At 36.8% G+C, this 17941-nt stretch overlaps 1 protein-coding gene across 5 annotated transcripts in view; it reads right to left on the reverse strand.

Annotated features, from left to right (window-relative positions):
• The window catches only part of LOC109095012 (sodium-dependent phosphate transporter 2-like), a 34356-nt gene that overhangs the window by 9315 nt on the left and 7100 nt on the right, over nucleotides 1–17941 (reverse strand). For 2 of the 5 annotated variants that reach the window (XM_042762420.1, XM_042762419.1), the window contains exons 2-9: nucleotides 8768–9323; nucleotides 8260–8400; nucleotides 7447–7532; nucleotides 6520–6616; nucleotides 6163–6282; nucleotides 4006–4215; nucleotides 3298–3907; nucleotides 1802–1987 (exon numbers count right to left, since the gene is read on the reverse strand). In XM_042762420.1, coding sequence (XP_042618354.1) covers nucleotides 1802–1987; nucleotides 3298–3907; nucleotides 4006–4215; nucleotides 6163–6282; nucleotides 6520–6616; nucleotides 7447–7532; nucleotides 8260–8400; nucleotides 8768–9056 — 1739 coding nt within the window. In that variant the 5' untranslated portion in view covers nucleotides 9057–9323. Of the gene's footprint in view, nucleotides 1–1801; nucleotides 1988–3297; nucleotides 3908–4005; nucleotides 4216–6162; nucleotides 6283–6519; nucleotides 6617–7446; nucleotides 7533–8259; nucleotides 8401–8767; nucleotides 9324–10371; nucleotides 11143–14405; nucleotides 14995–16363; nucleotides 16877–17941 lie in introns of those variants that run through there. The other 3 variants (XM_042762423.1, XM_042762422.1, XM_042762421.1) reach the window with 3 other exon arrangements.

Consider the following 17941-nt stretch of genomic DNA (forward strand, 5'->3'; position numbering starts at 1 on the left):
ACTTTATACAGTCACACCTGCAGTTCAACCAGTAATGACAATGCATGCCGTTGAGAGAGGCTGGTGCACATGCAGCACGCAGGTCTGGAGGAGTGGAAACATTTTAACAAGCATGCAAAAAGTCAACAAGGAGATAAAGCTGAAGTAACAAGAAAACAAGGCTGACCGGTTTTCTGTGAGTTTCTGCCTATTAAGTATGAATGTGAGAGTGTGTATCGCAGGGTAAAAACCGTGTGCATGCATGCAGGTGGAAACAGCGGCAGTTCTGTGGTGATCACGCTTTACAGATAAACTCCTGTGGCCTCTCAAAACACACAGACAGCATGAACATGTGCGCAAGATATGCACTGTGCACAAACAAGCAGACAAACCTTCCATTAAATCATGCAAACCAATCTAAACAGCAAGAGTTTTGAAAAAAGGTATACTGCGTGGTGTTCACTATTCCCTTACATCGATCCCATTAATTTTTTTATTTTTTTTAAACTCTCCCTTCCTGTCAACAAACATCAAAGGCAATGAGCAAGCTGACAGATACTGAGGTCACATTCATTGTTATTTCTGTGCGCTACGTGAGGGCATGAGACAGGGAACATGGCCACCTGATGCACACTCACCCAGTATAGACTGCCTGTCATGCAGGATCATAGAGACCTGCAGTGTGAAATTCTTCAGTCACACACACATTGGGAAACTGCAAATTAATCCAGCAAATCAAAAGAATTTTCAAAAAGAAACACTAATTTACTAATTTCTAAATTAATTTTTTTTTTTAAATATATACAATTTTGGAGCTTAGACATCAACAGAAACAGATTATTACACTAAAACAATTAGCGTTTTTATTTCAAAGGCTCATTTAAAATGTTTGATTTTGGTTTGGATTTGTGTCCAGTTACCTTTCAGTATATCAGTGTTTAGTAATCATGACTTCCTAACAAGCATCTCTATAAAAATTATCCGCTGTTGGCTTTCTCAGAACACTGACAAGAGGTCTTTTTATAGGGTGGAAAGCCCTTGTTCTGATTATCAACTCAAGCTCATTTGTTTTTGACAGTTTGTCTCGTTACTAAGAGAAAGCAAGGTCGCTGAGGATGTGTGCACAAGTGTCTTGCTAAATTTAGCAAACCCGGGCAGTTCTGAGTGGTGGGTGCAAAACAGGGACCAGTCTCCTTTAATCTGCCTTTATTCTAAAGTGTGTTAAAAATGTAAATAAAGGTCCTTCATATTTAACCCGATTTAGGATTGAGGGCATGTACCCAAACAAGAGAGGAGAAAAGCCGATAAACAGAACTAATCTAGCAAGATTTCAGTATCAGATAAACTATTGTGTCCCTGCTACCAAAGCACATGCTCCGTTTCTGTAGTCTATGATTACACCTTCAGCACTGGTTTAAGACCAAGAGGAAGGTTTCAGTTCTGTCAGCGTTTTACACCAAAAACCGGTCCTCCACTTCAACAATTTTCCACTTGCTACAGGAAAAGACAGACATCTTTTGTATTGTCAAAAATAAATAAAACATTGTCATGGGTTTCCTGTAAGAGGCCACTTAAATTAAGCCCACTGTACACTGTGCAGTTTTTCTGTTCTTTTTGATTGCTGTGTGTTAGATTGAATGGTATGATGCAAGTGAGATCTTAGGTAAAATTTCAAAATTATCGGCAAAATCCTACAGTGTGCATTGGGCTTAAGATGATTTCTTACCGTGGATAAGAAATCATCACATCTGCATGCAATGGGAGCACGTGCATCAATTTTCATGCACAAACATCATGCTCTCTGCCAAAAGGCTGATCTCACCTGGAGGGGGTGATGGGAGTGAGGTCTTTGCCCATTGTTTGAATGACACGTCGACCCCAAACCCACAGCCCAGTACAGATTCCAATGCCGCCATATAACAGCAGCCAGACTGGTGTGGTCGCATCCTGCATCACCCCACCCTGTTCGTAAATCATCCACAGGGCCACCAAAGGGCCAATTGCATTACTGCAAAAAAGGAAAAAACAAGCATGTTCACAGGGGAAGTGACTACAACAAGGTAATGATACAAACTGTATAGGGATGAAGGCATGTGGTCTTTAAATCAACATATTACTTGAACTCAGCCCCCATATTTATTATGATTATGACCAGATAACATCCTGTTATGACATTACTCCAGTCTTGTGTGTCACATGATGCTTCAGAAATTGGTCTAATATGCGGATTTGATACTCTTATTTTTATCAATGTTATAAACAGATTTGCACTTTAATATTTGTGTGAAAATCATGACTTTTTTTTTTCAGGATGCTTTGATAAATAGAAAGTTCAAAAGAACAGCATTTATTTAAAATGGAAATCTTTTGTAACATTACTGTCTTTACATTATTGTCATTATTTACTTTTGATAAATTTATTAATCTCTTTTTTAAAAATCTCTTTTAATCTCTTTTTTAATAAAATAAATAAATAAATAAATAAATAAATTCCTTATTGACCCTGAACTTTTGAGCATATAAATCAGAGAATGAATCTGCCCTACATTAATTTGCCCCAAAACTAAAATGGAAAAATAATTTCAATCAACAAAGAAACATTATGGTTACATATTAATAACATTTATTAAATAATTACTATTTCATTTTGTGCTGCTATTGATTTGACAGTGGAGAGATCGCATGCTCTCAGTAAAAAAAATAAAATAAAAAAAATTGGTACAAAAGCGGTCACTGGGGCAGTACCCTTTTATACCTTATTTACCCCTAAAGGGTGCATATAAGTACATATTCGTACATATGGTCTATATTTGTACCTTTCAAAAAGGTACTGCCCCACTGAGAGCTTTAGCACTTTTTTTTCTGAAGAGAAGGGAGAACTTTGTTTGAATTTTGTTTACACTGCACACTAAATAGAAACACAATAATCAACTTATGTAACCAACAAAATCAATTTAAAGATTTTAACTGTTAAAACATTAAGCATCAGAAGTTAACTTGAACTAATGGCCACGTCTCACTTTGGTCTTAACAGTCTTAACAGTTTGGGTATGAGCCAAATCATCTGTAGCGCTGTGGCACTGAACTGAGGGCTTGTTCTCAGGGCACACTAATGCTGTGGAATGTGAAGAAATGGTGCACATAGTACAGTAGGTCTTATTCTGAACGCACTAATCATACTAAAAAGGAAAAATATTAAAAAAGGAAAATACTAAAGTTTCTCAAAAGCAAGCTTAAAAACTTGCACATGAAAAAAAAAAAAAAACTTTTGTACGAAAAATAATCTTGGTTTTGAAACAAAGACGTCAAGTGGCATACCTGACATCATTCCCCCCATGCGCAAACGATCCGAAACAGGCGGTCAGGATTTGCAGGAAGTGGAAGAGCAGGAAGACTTGAGGCTTGTCCTTCTCTTCCTTGTCCTCATCAACACAGTCCTCCAGCATCCCTTCAGCTGGGGCCTGGGGCTCCCTTTTATCTGCTGCCAACTTCACATCCACGTCACCTTCCTCCGCTTCAATCTCAGCCTCTGCAACCGCGTTACAGTAGCTGGAATAGCTGTCGTAGCGCAAACGCTTCTTCGAATAGAAGACCGTGTCGCCCACTAACTTCTCACTGTCCTCTGGAGGAGGGGCGCTGGACTCTGACCGCATCGGGGGCTGCACTGGAATGCCGCAGATGGCTGCTGTGTAACATGTATAGCTGTTGTTGCGGCGGAGGTGGCGGTAGTTGTTGTCGGGACGTGAGCTGCTGCGCTCGTCCTCCAGGCGGCCCAGGTGGATCTTGTGAAGGAGGTCCTTGTAGAGACCTGAGTCCTTATGAACCGTGTGATAGACCTGGCCATCGCTGCGCATGTGTCCATCAAAGCTGAAGCCCCCATTGGACACAGGGGACTTGAGGCACCCGTTGGTCATGGAGTTGGTGCGACCTGACAGAAAAAAAAAAGAAAAAAGAGCCCATCAGGTTAGCGCAAGACATTTTGGTCAGAGAGTACCCATTAAAAACAAGACAAGCCCTTAAACGTACCATACACTCTGCCATTGGGCAGGACGGTGCCTCCATTAGCCAGGCTGTTCAGCTCTCCTGTGGACTCCTCTGTCAGGGGCAGTACAGCATCATTGCTGCTTTTCGCACCTGGAAGCTCTTTAAACACAGGGGCTTCCTCTTCCTCCTCTGGGATTTTATCCAAACTCTCATCAGAAATGCGGGAAAGTTCATGCTCTTTCTTCAGCCGACCTGTTTTGGGGAAAAAGGAGGAAACCATTGAACAGAAAGTCATATGTTAGGTTTCAATCTACATCAGCATTATATTGGTTATTGGCCATTTTATCATATCAGTCCATATTGGATATTTAATTGTGCATCATCTTATTTCCATTATTTTTACATTTAGCTTACAGTTAATATTAAAGTTAAGTCTCTTAAAGTTAATCTTTAAAAACAATAACATGTTTAAATGTAATCTTTAGCAAATTAAATATTTTTTTCATATTGGACATTATAATGTTATCATTAAATGTATTAAATTCACTTTGATACAATACATTTTAATACCCATCGATCTGATTTTAGTTTTTAGTGTTTACTTTTACATTAACACTATAGTTAAAAAATTTGGGGTCTTTTGAGCAATATTTTTTAATGCTTTTAAAAAAAGTCTTTAATGCTCACCAAGGCTGCATTTATTTGATTAAAAATAAAATTATTTTAAGTAAAAGTTACAAATAAAACTATTTAAGTAAAAATAGTTTTATTATGAATTATTACAATTTAAAATACCTGTAACATTGTAAAATGTAAATTATTACTGTGATGCAAAGCTGTATCATCAACATTATAACTCCATTCTTCAGAAAACATTCTAATATGCTGATTTGGTGCTCATGAAACATTTCTTATATTTTATCATTTTGTTGAAATACTTATTATTTTGGTGGAAACTGTGAATACATTTTACAGGATTCTCTGATGAATAGAAAGTTGTAAAAAGAACAAGATTTGTGTGAAATAGAAATCTTTAGAGTCTTTACTGTCACTTTTGATCAATTTAATGCAGCCTTGCTGAATAAAAGTATTCATTTCTTTCATCAACAAAAAACACAGTACCCCAAATAATTAAATGGTAGTGCAATTTTGACAAAATTATATTGAATTTTCTCTTATTGGTATCGGCCAGAATTGTATCTTCAGTGCATCCCTAATCAACAGAAATGTTATTTGCAGAGCAGACGAGGGGAAGTAGGCAAGCTTCATGAAACTGGTGAAAAGCTGAAAATTAAAAGCAGCATTAACAATATTACAATGAGAATAATATAATCAGGCAAACATAATCACTCATAAACATGGATAATCCATGCACGAAAAACTGTGATATCAGTATGATTACAACTGGCCTTTTTAAAACGAGCACTGATCATGAACAACAACAACAAGCACTTTAAATTAGTGCCCCACATATTTAATGCTAATTTTGAGCTTCACACATCAATCCTTTTCAATGGCCAAAAAGCCAAATAAATAAATAAATAGATTCCTACAACTCTAATGTTTCCCATGGGAAACCGCACTATGAAACAGACCCTTGATCTGAAAACAAATTTAATAAAGCATGCAACAATTTAAAGCACTGATCCGTGAGTGAAAGCAGTGCTTTAACATTTCATTTCATTAAGACACTTCTCTCAATCAAAACATGTGGGCAGCCACTCTTGCACTGAGAAAAGTACACTGACTGTACAAAGTCAGTGTGATGTTCTCAAATAAACAGCTTCAGTTTATTTGTTTTTCATTTCTCTCAGCGTCAGTCAAACGCAACATGGGCCCACAAGCCAGAGCCAGCAAAAGATTGTCTTTACATTACAGAGCGCCCCAGCAGAGCAGAGCAGCAGATGTTAGGCAAATCCTTCCCCTCCAGAGCTGGTCAAGATGCCTCATGCTGAGTCACATCTTTGATTTTTTCCAAAGCTAGATTAAAGATAACATCTAACTAAATGGCCAGATGTCAAAAACACGTGGATCACACAATTTCTGCAAATGTAGTTAGCAATAACAACTGTCCTCAGATAATTGATTCCTAATTGGAAAAAGAAATAGAAAATGTAGGACAAACACACAGAGATCTGACACAGACATTAAAAACACCTAAAGTCACAAGCCTGCGGGAGGGAAAAGGACAGAACATACTTGCTATTTTCCTTCTCATCCAGGGGCAAACAAAAATCCAGACCAAACCGGCACATACCAGAGCACCAGCCAAAGTAATGAGGGCAATAGCCCAGACAGGGAGCATCTCCAAGCCCAGTACTGCACAATAAAGAGAGAGCGTGACAGTCACACACATAGAAACATTTTGCAGTGAGATTTAAAATCAATCCAGTGCATTTATCTTGACAGAAATTATATTTTACATGGAAAGCTATCTTAAAACAATGTCGAAAACATGGCATATTCAATGACACTTATTCAGTGACAACAAACAAACTTGAGTCTGATCAAGGATGTCTTTTGGGTGAATGTGTTTCTGCTTCAAAACTGGCTTACCGGGAGCTCCAGTGTACATGATAGAGAAGGTGTTGATTCCAATGGTTGATGCATAGAAGAGGGGCAAAGCACAAAGACCATTGGGAACAGGGTCATCCTGTAAAAGACAGATCACAGAAAGAGCTTAAACTCTGTATATACCACACAGATGCCATGAATAAACAAAAACATCCAATGTTACATTTATTGCTAATTTCTTAGTTTGTACATTAATGTCATTACAATTCAGGTGTAGCACATTTCAAAGTTTATTTTTGATGTAAGTTTTAGTTTAGATTATAGATTTTAGTTTTATTTATATAGAACTATAGTATTTGTCAATATTTTGAATAAGCTTTTATTTTTATATTACCAGTATTTTATGCGTTCATTTTTATTCGAATTTTTAATATTGCAGTTTAGCTTTTTTTTTATTATTATTATTTCTAGTTATTTTAGTACTTCAGTTTTTAACTTAATTCAGTTGCTAAGGCAACATTTCTAAGTTTTAGCAATAACAACAGTAATTGAAATAGTCTCTTAAAGGGATAGTTTACTGAAGCAGAGTCTACACCAGCCACACATTTAAAAGATGAATTAGCTGTCGACTGTAAAGCAGTTGCTGTGCCATCACAGATGAGCTATTGTCATGCAATATAAACAGCCACAGGCACCGTTACTTGGATATAGCTGAATGCATGTTAAAGAGTAAATATAATGGAAACGTGAGGTCTTATAAGGACCGATGATGGACTGGTATACTGAAGGACTGGACAAATGTCTCTGCTACACTTGAATGTTTATATTGAATGTCTGAATCAAACGCACAAAACACTTAAAACCTGTCTGAGAACTTTGAACTTTCCATTCCGATGTCAAAATTTGTCAAAGCATGATCACTGAAGTAAGGTGATGAAAGACAGGTGTAACAGTCGACCCATGACTCACCTTGCTAAGTATGAAATATCTGATGATGAAGAAAAGCAGACCAGACATGAGACCAGACAGCAGAGGGGAGATGAACCACGAAGCAACTGCATTAAATAAACAGCAATTACTAAACCAATAGCAAGCCAGTATAATGACGCATAATGCTGCTAGAGGCACAAAGGCCAACAGGCAACGTTAAATAAATTATACATCTCGGTTACAAGTATATTGACAACAAAAATGAGATAGCATCACTCCAGAGAAACAACACACTACCATTCAAATGCTTGAGATTTTTTTGAAGGTTTTTGAAAGAAGTTTCTTTAGCTCACCAAGGCTGCATTTATTTGATCATAAATACAATAAAAATAAAAAACTGTGTAATATTATTACAATTAAAAATAACTGTCACATGATCCTTCAGAAATCATTCTAATATGTTGATTTGGTGCTCAGGAAGCATTTCTTAAGTTTTGCTGCTTAGTATGTTTGTGACTTTTTTTTAAGTATTTATTTTGAATATAAAGTTCAAAAGAGCAGTATTTAATTGAAATAGAAATCTTCTGCAACATTATAAATGGACTTACTATCACTTTTGGTCCATTTAATGAATCCTTACTGAATAAAATAATTTCTTTTTCACTAATGCCAAACTTTTGAACAGTAGTGTAAAATGAATTAGGACACAGGACATTAAAATAAAGAATTAGACAGAAGAAACATTCAGTAAAAGGCTGACCTTAAGCACTCAGTTGCTCCGTTTAAAAACGTTTTAAAATTTTCTACCACAGTATAATAATGAATTGCATAATGGATTTTTTTTCTTCTTACCAATTTTGACTAACTGCATCCACTGTACTCCTTTAGTGCCAATAGCAACCATGGAGAAGCCAATAGTAGATCCCACAATGCAATGAGTTCCAGAAATGGGCAACTTCAGAAAAGAGGCAATGAGTTGCCAAACCGCAGACCCTGAAAGAGACGGGAATATGAGTGGGAGGTGGAGCAACAAAAAAAAAAAAAGTCTTCCAGCCATATGTTCTCTTCCCTTCCATCTCCAATACAGACTCTAGAAGGAATACTATTAAAAACATTACAATGTAGCCATTCATTACCCAGTGATATATATATATATATTTAAAAAAACATCCATGCAGTGTTCTTTGAATTAGAATTTTTTTTATTACAGCTAACATGCTCTATCACATCTTGCTCTAAAACATGTGATCATGACTCCCAGAATCTGGCTGCCTACAGCAAATAAACGAATGCCTCGCTAAGCTTCTCCATCATTAATCTTCAAAACTGAGGTTTCAACTTTAAATGAGCCATTACTTACCGACCATGGCGCTGACCTCTCCCGCCATCAGTATCGGCACCGTGTCATTGTATAAACTGACATCTATAATTCCCTTCCGAATGGTTTCCCCGACCTTGGCACCGAGGAGCATGGAGCCAAGGGTCTCAAATATGGAAGCCAGGATGCAGGCCTGACGTAGTGTCACCACCCCTGACCCGACCGCTGTGCCAAATGAGTTTGCCACGTCATTGGCCCCCACTGAAAATGCCAGGATGAAGGCTATAATGAAGCCAATCACGACCAACCACAGGTACGGTTCCAAATCCATCTTGACTTGTGTTCACACAAAGAAAAATGAATCCCAAACAAACAACTACAAAGAACTGGAATAATGTGCTGTACTATGAAGGAAATTCTCCTTCTCCTGTTTTTTTTTTTTTCCCAACTTTCCCCAGGCTAAAAGAGTTCTTGGGGGAGAGGCACACTGCTAACTAAGCCGTTTAACCTCAGTCTGTAGAGTGCTGAGCAGTGTAGGCAGGAGAGAGCATTCCATTGTTTGGCCCTCCAAGAGTCCTGTCCACAAAGACGTCTTCAGCTGTCAAAACAAGAAAGACAAGGACATCATTAGACAGTATTTGATCTTTCCTTGTAGATTGCATAATGTAGCCTAAAAGACCGTGAGAAATGGAAAAGTTGGAGAGACAGGTGTTGGTGATGTCAAGGAACATTAAAGCTAGGAAAATAAAAGAATTAAAATACAGGCTTAGGGCACTTTTCTCAACATCAAACAATAAAAGGTCAGTAAAAGGAGGTGCTTATATCCTTCTGACGATGCTGACTATCAACTTCAAGAAATCAAAATTGGAATCTAAACACTGATCCCATCGTTTTTTGTTTTTTTCAGTTTTAGTTATTTTCAAGTAATAAACATAAAAAATACAATTCATAATTCAAATATGGGGGGGGGGGGGATGAGTAACAGAGTTAAAAACTATATGAAAGTTTGAATTCATTTTCCATGAATTTACATGGTTATTATAAACCTAGAAATCAACCATTAGGACACATCTACAGATGCTTAAAACACTGCTACTGTGCCTTGACCTAGTAAAAAATATCAAATTAATTCACAAAATTCTTAATTCAAATAAATAAATAAACGGAGTAACAGGGTTGCTAAATGTTTGTTGTTATTTTCCAAAAAAAAAATAAAAAAAATATTTTTTCCCCCTCACAATAACTCACAGTAACGGGGCTGAAGGTTGAACATGACAAACCTGACCACTTGACAAGTCCAAATAAAACTGTAGAAGAATGTTTCATTGTTTAGTAAAAAGGAGGGAAATCATGTGGTAGCAGGTTTAATAATCACAAATTTGTTTGACTACAATTTTTCATCAGATTATAAGATTATTACATTATTGTATGACTTTAATCATTGGATAGAGTCTGAAAAGTTAAGAACTTTGAAGTGAGACAGGCCAGAACCAGCATTTTTAGGAGGTGGGATATACACATTTGAAATGTTACAATTTAACTAGTATAGAAATTTACTATATTTAACGCAAGTTAAAGTGAGATTTCAAGGTTTGAAATAATACATCAAATAGCATTACATAAAACAGGCACTTGTAAGCACTTACATTAACTGGCCACCTTACAAGACACCAACAGCGAAGCATTCAGGTTTGACCAGGACACAACGTGACTAAAAGTGTACGTCCATAACAGAATGTAACATCGCAGCAAGCACCGCAAAACAATCACTCCTGCTTCACATCTCCTCTCGGCTTCTTGGCTTGATTTCAGGTTTGAGTCTCCTACCGAGCTGAAGCAGTACAGCTAGTCGTGTTCCAGCTGCACTGTGCAACACTGTGGAGTCGCAGCCCCTAATACCTGCTTACAGCCTCCTCGCTTCCTGCTTTCCCCACTCTAAGAATCTTAGTGGGTCAAATTCATTGGAAAACGGCAGGTCTGTAAATGGGCCACTATGTGCTCGGTGAAATCTGATCAGTCCTGTTTATTGGAACGACTGATCCTACACCACGGGGGGACAGTACGGTATTTAGAACATCAGTCAACAGCTGATGACTGAATGGACTTTAAAGCATTACAAAGACACAGTATATGATCGTATAGTGACGTCAAAACCATCACCTGTAGAATTACAGAGCGTCCTCCACACCACAGACCAAACCTGCAATGCAGAGGGTGAAAATCACTGCTCAGTGATACCAAAGTCAACTCGGAGGGGGAACAACGGCACATTCTTTCAATTCACTAAGCCTGTTGTTTAAAGGGAATTAAATGTAAACAGTGGGAAAGCCAGACTAATACATGCTCATGGTATTTACGAATTGTGTGCAATAGTCACGTGAATGTCAACACTTCACATAATCAAACATCACATGGTTGTTGACTGTCACAAAGGATGGTCTGTATAGTAGTCATGGTTATGTTTTAAGTCACCCTTGGTTTAGATGTGAAAGAAATGGGTGGCATAATGCCTGAAACTGTCATTTTTGCAATTCAACCTATATATGGAATAGATATTGAATACATATAATGCAATGATGATGATGCATTAAATTAATCAAAAACAACAAAAGTCAACTGTCACATGACAGTAAAGATTAATAAATGTTACTAATCATTTCTATTTGAAATAGGGGACAAAATATTGATAGGGCAATATATCATTGTCCTTCCCTGTGCGATATGAGAATTGATACGCTGGCACCAAATATTGATATTTTAATTAAAATAAGGTGAAGATTGTGATCACAATCACAAAAATACATTATTTGCATGTGCTTTATAGCCTTGCCGGTTAACCAATTAGGCCCCGATCAGACAGAACACGTTTGGTTTTTTTGGGGGGGTATGCACGATATCATCAGAACGCTATTGTAATCGGCAGATAAAGGCTTAAAGTGTAAAAATTGTCATCAGCCGATATGAAAAATTATACCGACATTGTATTTACTTAGAAGGCACTGTTGGCCTACTTGTAATAAAATTTACAAATACACAAATAACATCAAAATCATGATTAAATCACTATGTTTTGATTTAAGGGTCAGAAGCTATAGCTTAATAAAAACCACAAACATGTCACATGTAAATTAAATCAATATAAATATACAGATTTATTCATTAATGTGTGATATATTTTACAAACAGATTATGAAAACTTAAATAAAAGGAGCTCTAAAAGATTTTCAGAACCTCTTTTGCTTTAGACCATCTACAAATGTCAAATCTTCAAATAAAATGTTAAGGTTACCTCTGCATCTGTCTGAAGGGAAAAAAAATGGCTGTGATTGATTCATAGTTGATTTATAGTATTTTCAAAGCTTTCAATGTGCTCTCATTATAAAAGAAATCCATTGTGGTTTTATTTTTTTTATTTTTTTTTACCTAACAAGTAGTTTTTGTTAAAAACTAACCAAAATTAAATATTATTTGTTTATAATCTCTGCATAGGATAGACTTGACATTTTTTCCAAAGCGAAAGGAAATATATTGGTATCGGCATTGGTTATCGGCCAAAATGAGTTGAAAAGTCATGGGCAGGTCGTGGCCTAATGGTTAGAGAGTTTGACTCCTAACCCTAAGGTTGTGGGTTCGAGTCTCGGACTGGCAATTCCAGGACTGAGGTGCCCTTGAGCAAGGCACTGAACCCCCAACTGCTACCCGGGTGCTGCAGCATAAATGGCTGCCCACTGCTCCGAGTGTGTGTTCACGGTGTGTGTGTGTTCACTGCTGTGTGTGTGCACTTGGATGGGTTAAATGTAGAGCACGAATTCTGAGCATGGGTCACCATACTTGGCTGTATGTCACGTCACTTCAAAAATATTGGCAATATCAGATATGTGCATAAATCCAATATCATGCATCTTGCATATTGCGTGACTTGAATAAAGAGAGAAATCCTGCATTTTGTTTTCAAAGTTAGACAGATATTGTGACGTATTATTATAGGAGTGTCTACCAATATATAGATTATCACAGAATTGCTGTATCTTGTTTTTATTTGTATTGATATTATCGGTATTGTAAGCCATGTATCGTATCGTGAGGTACTCTGTGATTCCCACCACTAATTGTCAAATAAATGTTCTTTTAAACTTCAAATTCATCAAAGAATCATTTAGAAATTTCAGTATTTCCACAAAATATTAAGCAGCACAACTGCTTTCAATAGTGATAAAAGAAAGAAAATTCAGATTCGCCATAACAGGAATAAATGTGTATATATATGCATATATGTGTGTGTGTGTGTGTGTGTGTGTGTGTGTGTGTAAATTATATGCATAGCTGAACATTTACTGCATAAAACACTGCTAAATCTATCAACTTCTAAACGAGATGTTATAACACATTCAAGCAATGGTTGTGGGTTTTTCAGGAAATATAGCACTTTTGAGATACAAATGTCTCTTGCATACTAAATAGCAGTACTGGATTTTAAAGAGATCTGCATTTTAGAACCTATAACGATTACGAAACATTTTGGGAAAACTGATGCAAAGCCAAAACACTGATACTGCCATGTGACATCAGGACAGGGCGATAAGCTGAGACATTTTGGATGAAATTGGATGCTTCTGCTGCTCTCTGAAATTTGAGGTCTATTGGTTTTTGGCCCTTCAGCTCTTAAGAAAACAGCTTTAGCGATTCATTTGCTGACAGCTCCTGTCAAAGCCTATTTTTTTCATACTATTGTGGAACTGATTCCTGTTAGAAGAAAACAATCACTTTATTCAAAGAGATTAAACTGATATCAACAATAATCTGCATTATTATATGTTTGACCTTGTTTTTAATGTGAGAAATGCAATCAGTCTCAGACAAGAATCACAGCTACATTTCAAGACCTACTTAAAGGGACAGTTCACCCAAAAATTGAGATTCTGTTATCATTTGCTTACCCTTACGTTGTTCCAAACCTGTATCAATTTCTTTCTTCTGCTAATTAGTATTGGTTACCACTGACATCCAAAAAGAAATATAGACCAATATATATATATATATATTTCTTAAAATATATTATTTTGTGTTTCACAGAAGAAAGTAATACAGGTTTGAATCAACATATGGGTAAGTAAAGGATGACAGAATGTGTATTTTTGAGTGAACTGTTCCTTTAAGGGCCCATACATCAACAGCAACAACATAAAACATATACACAAATTTAAATGGCCAACAATATATTTCATATACGGTAGGATGCAAAAACTATTAAACCCATAGGATCAAATGTTCATTATGCATGTCACAGCTTTACATGGATATTAAGAAAAAAATCCATAAAATTCAAATGATGACACTGTGGGATATTCAACAATATAATCCCCTAAGGCACAAAACAAGCACTGGGAGAAGAATATCACCATAATACTAACTAATCTGAATATTAAAATCATTCAGCTAATACTTTGATTGCTAAACACAGGAATAGAGATGTGTGTGGTCCATTTATGCATAATAATAATATAAAGTATTCTGGCTAGTTTTTATAAAGCATTCCCCTTGACAATGACATGACCTGTTCAATATATGAGGTACATACAGAACCTGTTGCATTAGACACGACACAAGAAGAAAGCAGAGAGTGCAGTAAAAAGCATCTGTATTGACTGCTGCACTCTAAACTCTAATCAAGTGTACTCACCTTCGGGCTACGCAGTGCTCAGTTTTCCCTCTCTTTTTGTAAAGTGGGGTCAGAAAACGTTTGGAGAAATGGGAGATAAACAGATTAAACGTAAGGGATCATGAATGAAATGATGGGAAAAGGCTCAGCTGATGTGCTGACTTATGACAGTGAAAGAGGAGCAATGAGACCGGTGAATGGATTCAGACAAAGAAAAGATCACAATGTTCTGTATGTAGTATAAGGAATTTCCAGATGAACGGAAGACGTGTTGCAGGACAACAGCAGCTCGATTCGCACTGAAAAATCTGTCACTGCAGTCTAGACTGCTTCTGAAAGAGAGGCAGCAGCATCACAGGCCAGCCAGCCAATCATACACACTTTCAATGGGAGCGGTGGATCTGATTGGCTAATGCAGCATGGGAAGAATGAGTGAAGGGGGAGATCAAGCCAATCAGAGCGGGGAGAGAAAAGGAGAGGTGGGTAAATAATTTCTAACAGTCAGGAAAAGGCATGCAGTCACACCAAGGACATTCTGTGGTGTATACACTGACTGCTGTCTCCATTGTATCTGCATTATGTCTCTCTAAAGACATGTAGTATCAAATAAACACACACAACCAAATTGAAGAGAAAAATTTACAAAAAATAAAAACACCACAGATTTATCTCACCTCAGAGTAGAGCAGCAGACAAACACAGTATTATAAAATGGCAATATTATAAGATATGCAAACTCATAATCTGTCTTTTAAGGAAGGAAGGACTGAAGAATGAATGAGTCTCAAAGTAATCTCCTCCACAGTAAACAATAAAATCGCATCTGGTTTCATAACCTCATTATGTAGGGCTCCCACACCTTTCAACCAATGAATTTGCATTATTTTTGCATGACATTTCAGTCTTTTGGATTATTGGATAAGGAATTTTTCCCCTCAAAGGTAAGGTTTCTCGGTCTCAATTTTTTTTAATCAAAAGTAAAGTTTTTCTGCTAGATTGGAACATATTTTTACTTGTTCTGTGAACATTTTCAATGGCCAAAAAGAACCCTATATATATAATTTTTTTAAGTATATTATAAATAAATATCAGGATGCTGTATTGTAAATATAATTTGGTAAACAATGATTTTCCCACTTGTTCAATGAACCATAAACTATTAATGTACTTGCACCTGTGGGAAAGTCCTTAAGACACTAAAGGTTTACAGGAAGTAGGCAATTTAAGTCACAGTCATAATAACTTTAAAACAATTTAGGACATTAAAGAGACCTTCCTACTGACTCTGAAAACACCAGAAGATACCCAGGGTTCCTGATCACCTGTGAGAACAACCCATATTACTACTGCAAGGACGCATGAGGACTGCAGATGTGGCCAATGTCCGTAAGATGCATAAGACAGTGCTACAGGAAGAAAGGAATGAAACCACATGTATCCATGTGTGCCCCCAAAAATGTCCAGGAACTTTTAAGTGCCTGGTTGAAAGAGTGGAGTAACATCTTACAGCAAGAACTGGCAAATCTAGAGCAGTCCATGAGGATGAGATGCTCACAGCAGCTGCTGGCCACAGAAGATACTCAATCCCACTTTTGATATTGCCTGTGAAACTTGTTCAGTATACACCTCAGTTGTTGAACTTTTTATGGTGCTAAAATTTGTTTAAAGAAATTAGCTGGAAACAAAAGCAGTTGAATGTGAAAGGATGTTTCTTTTTTGCCGAGTTATATATAGACACACACACACCAAATAGGAAACTCAAGATTGCCATACACACAGAAGCCTTTACTGGCCGTCCTTTGCCTCCCTTTCTTTTTTGTTTTTCTGTCTTTCTTTCTTTCTTTCCTGCAGTGTTTGGAACAATCAGTGCTGTCATGATGTTGATATCATGACCATGTGCACCTTCCTGCACAGTACACCTCTCTGGTTCTGAATACTCAGACAAAAACAAAAGCCAGAGAACATGAAGAGCGACTAACCCTCTCCAGCACATCACAGACTGCCCCACGCCGCTGACACTTGAGGGATGTCTGCAGCTGATCGACTCGCCCTCAGGTCATCCATCTCTCCATCCTTAAAATAGCCAAACCTCCAGTAACAATCATTCATCCAGTGCAGAGACAGTAGCTATAGGTGATAGCTGCAGTTATAGGAACACTCTCTCCACCATGCACCGTCAGAAGGGGATGACAGCCTGTCATAAGCAATTCTGGGACTCATCGCTCTCACATCTACACAGTTCTGACTCTCAGAATAACCACAATACCGGCAGCACATCACGTAGTGTTTCTGAACAACTTGTCCTGTGGCACCAAGATCCTCAAAACAAGTCTGTGTGGTCTCGGGCATCACTGGAGATAATATACGGGTAGTCTGCAAATAGAAATCTGTAAACAAACAAATGACACATGCAGAATACAATAAAACAACTTGTCATTCTCTTCCTTTGTTGAGCTGAGGAAAGAGACTGAAAACCACAGAATAACAGCCTGTGTGTTTACAGTGTCCGTTGTGTCAGATAAGATAACATTACAAATGACTCTCCGGTTTCATTTTTCAACAGGGATGTATTCATTTTGATATTCTGGCTGATACTGCTATTATATATTCCATTCTATAGAATTCTATTCTATTTTTGCCTAAAAACAGAAACTAAAATCAATTATTATAAATGCAAAAGCAAATTCAAGCATTATAATGTACAGTCTGTAGAATAAGGAAGTATTACAAATAATAATGAAAATTTTTTGCTAAAGATTACATTTAACTGTGTTAAATTATACATTATATAGTGTTTAAATATGAACTTGAGTGAGATTTAGATGGCAAAGATAATGTAATAAAAAAATGGAAATTAACATGTACGATTAAACATCCATCCAATCAACCAATACCAATAAAATGTGTTAAAAAAATGTAATATCTGCCATATAATAACTGATATGACTTAAAATACCAATATATCCGACATCCTATTTTTTCATAGGGGTGGTATGACACAATTGTTGGTTTTTCGATGCGCCATCAATTAAAAATCCTGCTAACTGAACTGCATCAATCTTGAAATATTTTAAATAATAAAATATTAATATTAATAAATATTACTATATTTTAATAGGAGGAGGTGGCCAGTTATTTATGTAAAATAAATAATGAACTGGCATACAGAAGACTGTCATAAATTAAGTTAAAATTTATGTTGCTCTGAATTTAAATTCTGAATCAAACTGAATATCATGAATCAAATCAGTCAAAGATTCACAAGCATGTTTTTTTATCACGTTTTCAGACTTTATATATTAAGACAGTGACAGAATCCTACATCAAAGAAGTGCGCAAAGTCAACAATGACGCTTCACTATATTATAACCCCTGGGCAGACATTGATGGTTTCAGATGTCTGCCGATAGCTGCATTTGCACTGATAGCAGGGTGCTCACTTCCTAAGCTGGCCCTAGGGTGCTGGAAATAGTCGTGACACATGAGGCTGTTCAAAGAAAAGAGCAACCAGCTGTCCATGCACACATTCTATCATCAACTGTTATACATACAAAACA

The sequence above is a fragment of the Cyprinus carpio genome, chromosome A8, assembly GCF_018340385.1.
Source record: "Cyprinus carpio isolate SPL01 chromosome A8, ASM1834038v1, whole genome shotgun sequence".
NCBI lineage: Eukaryota > Metazoa > Chordata > Actinopteri > Cypriniformes > Cyprinidae > Cyprinus > Cyprinus carpio.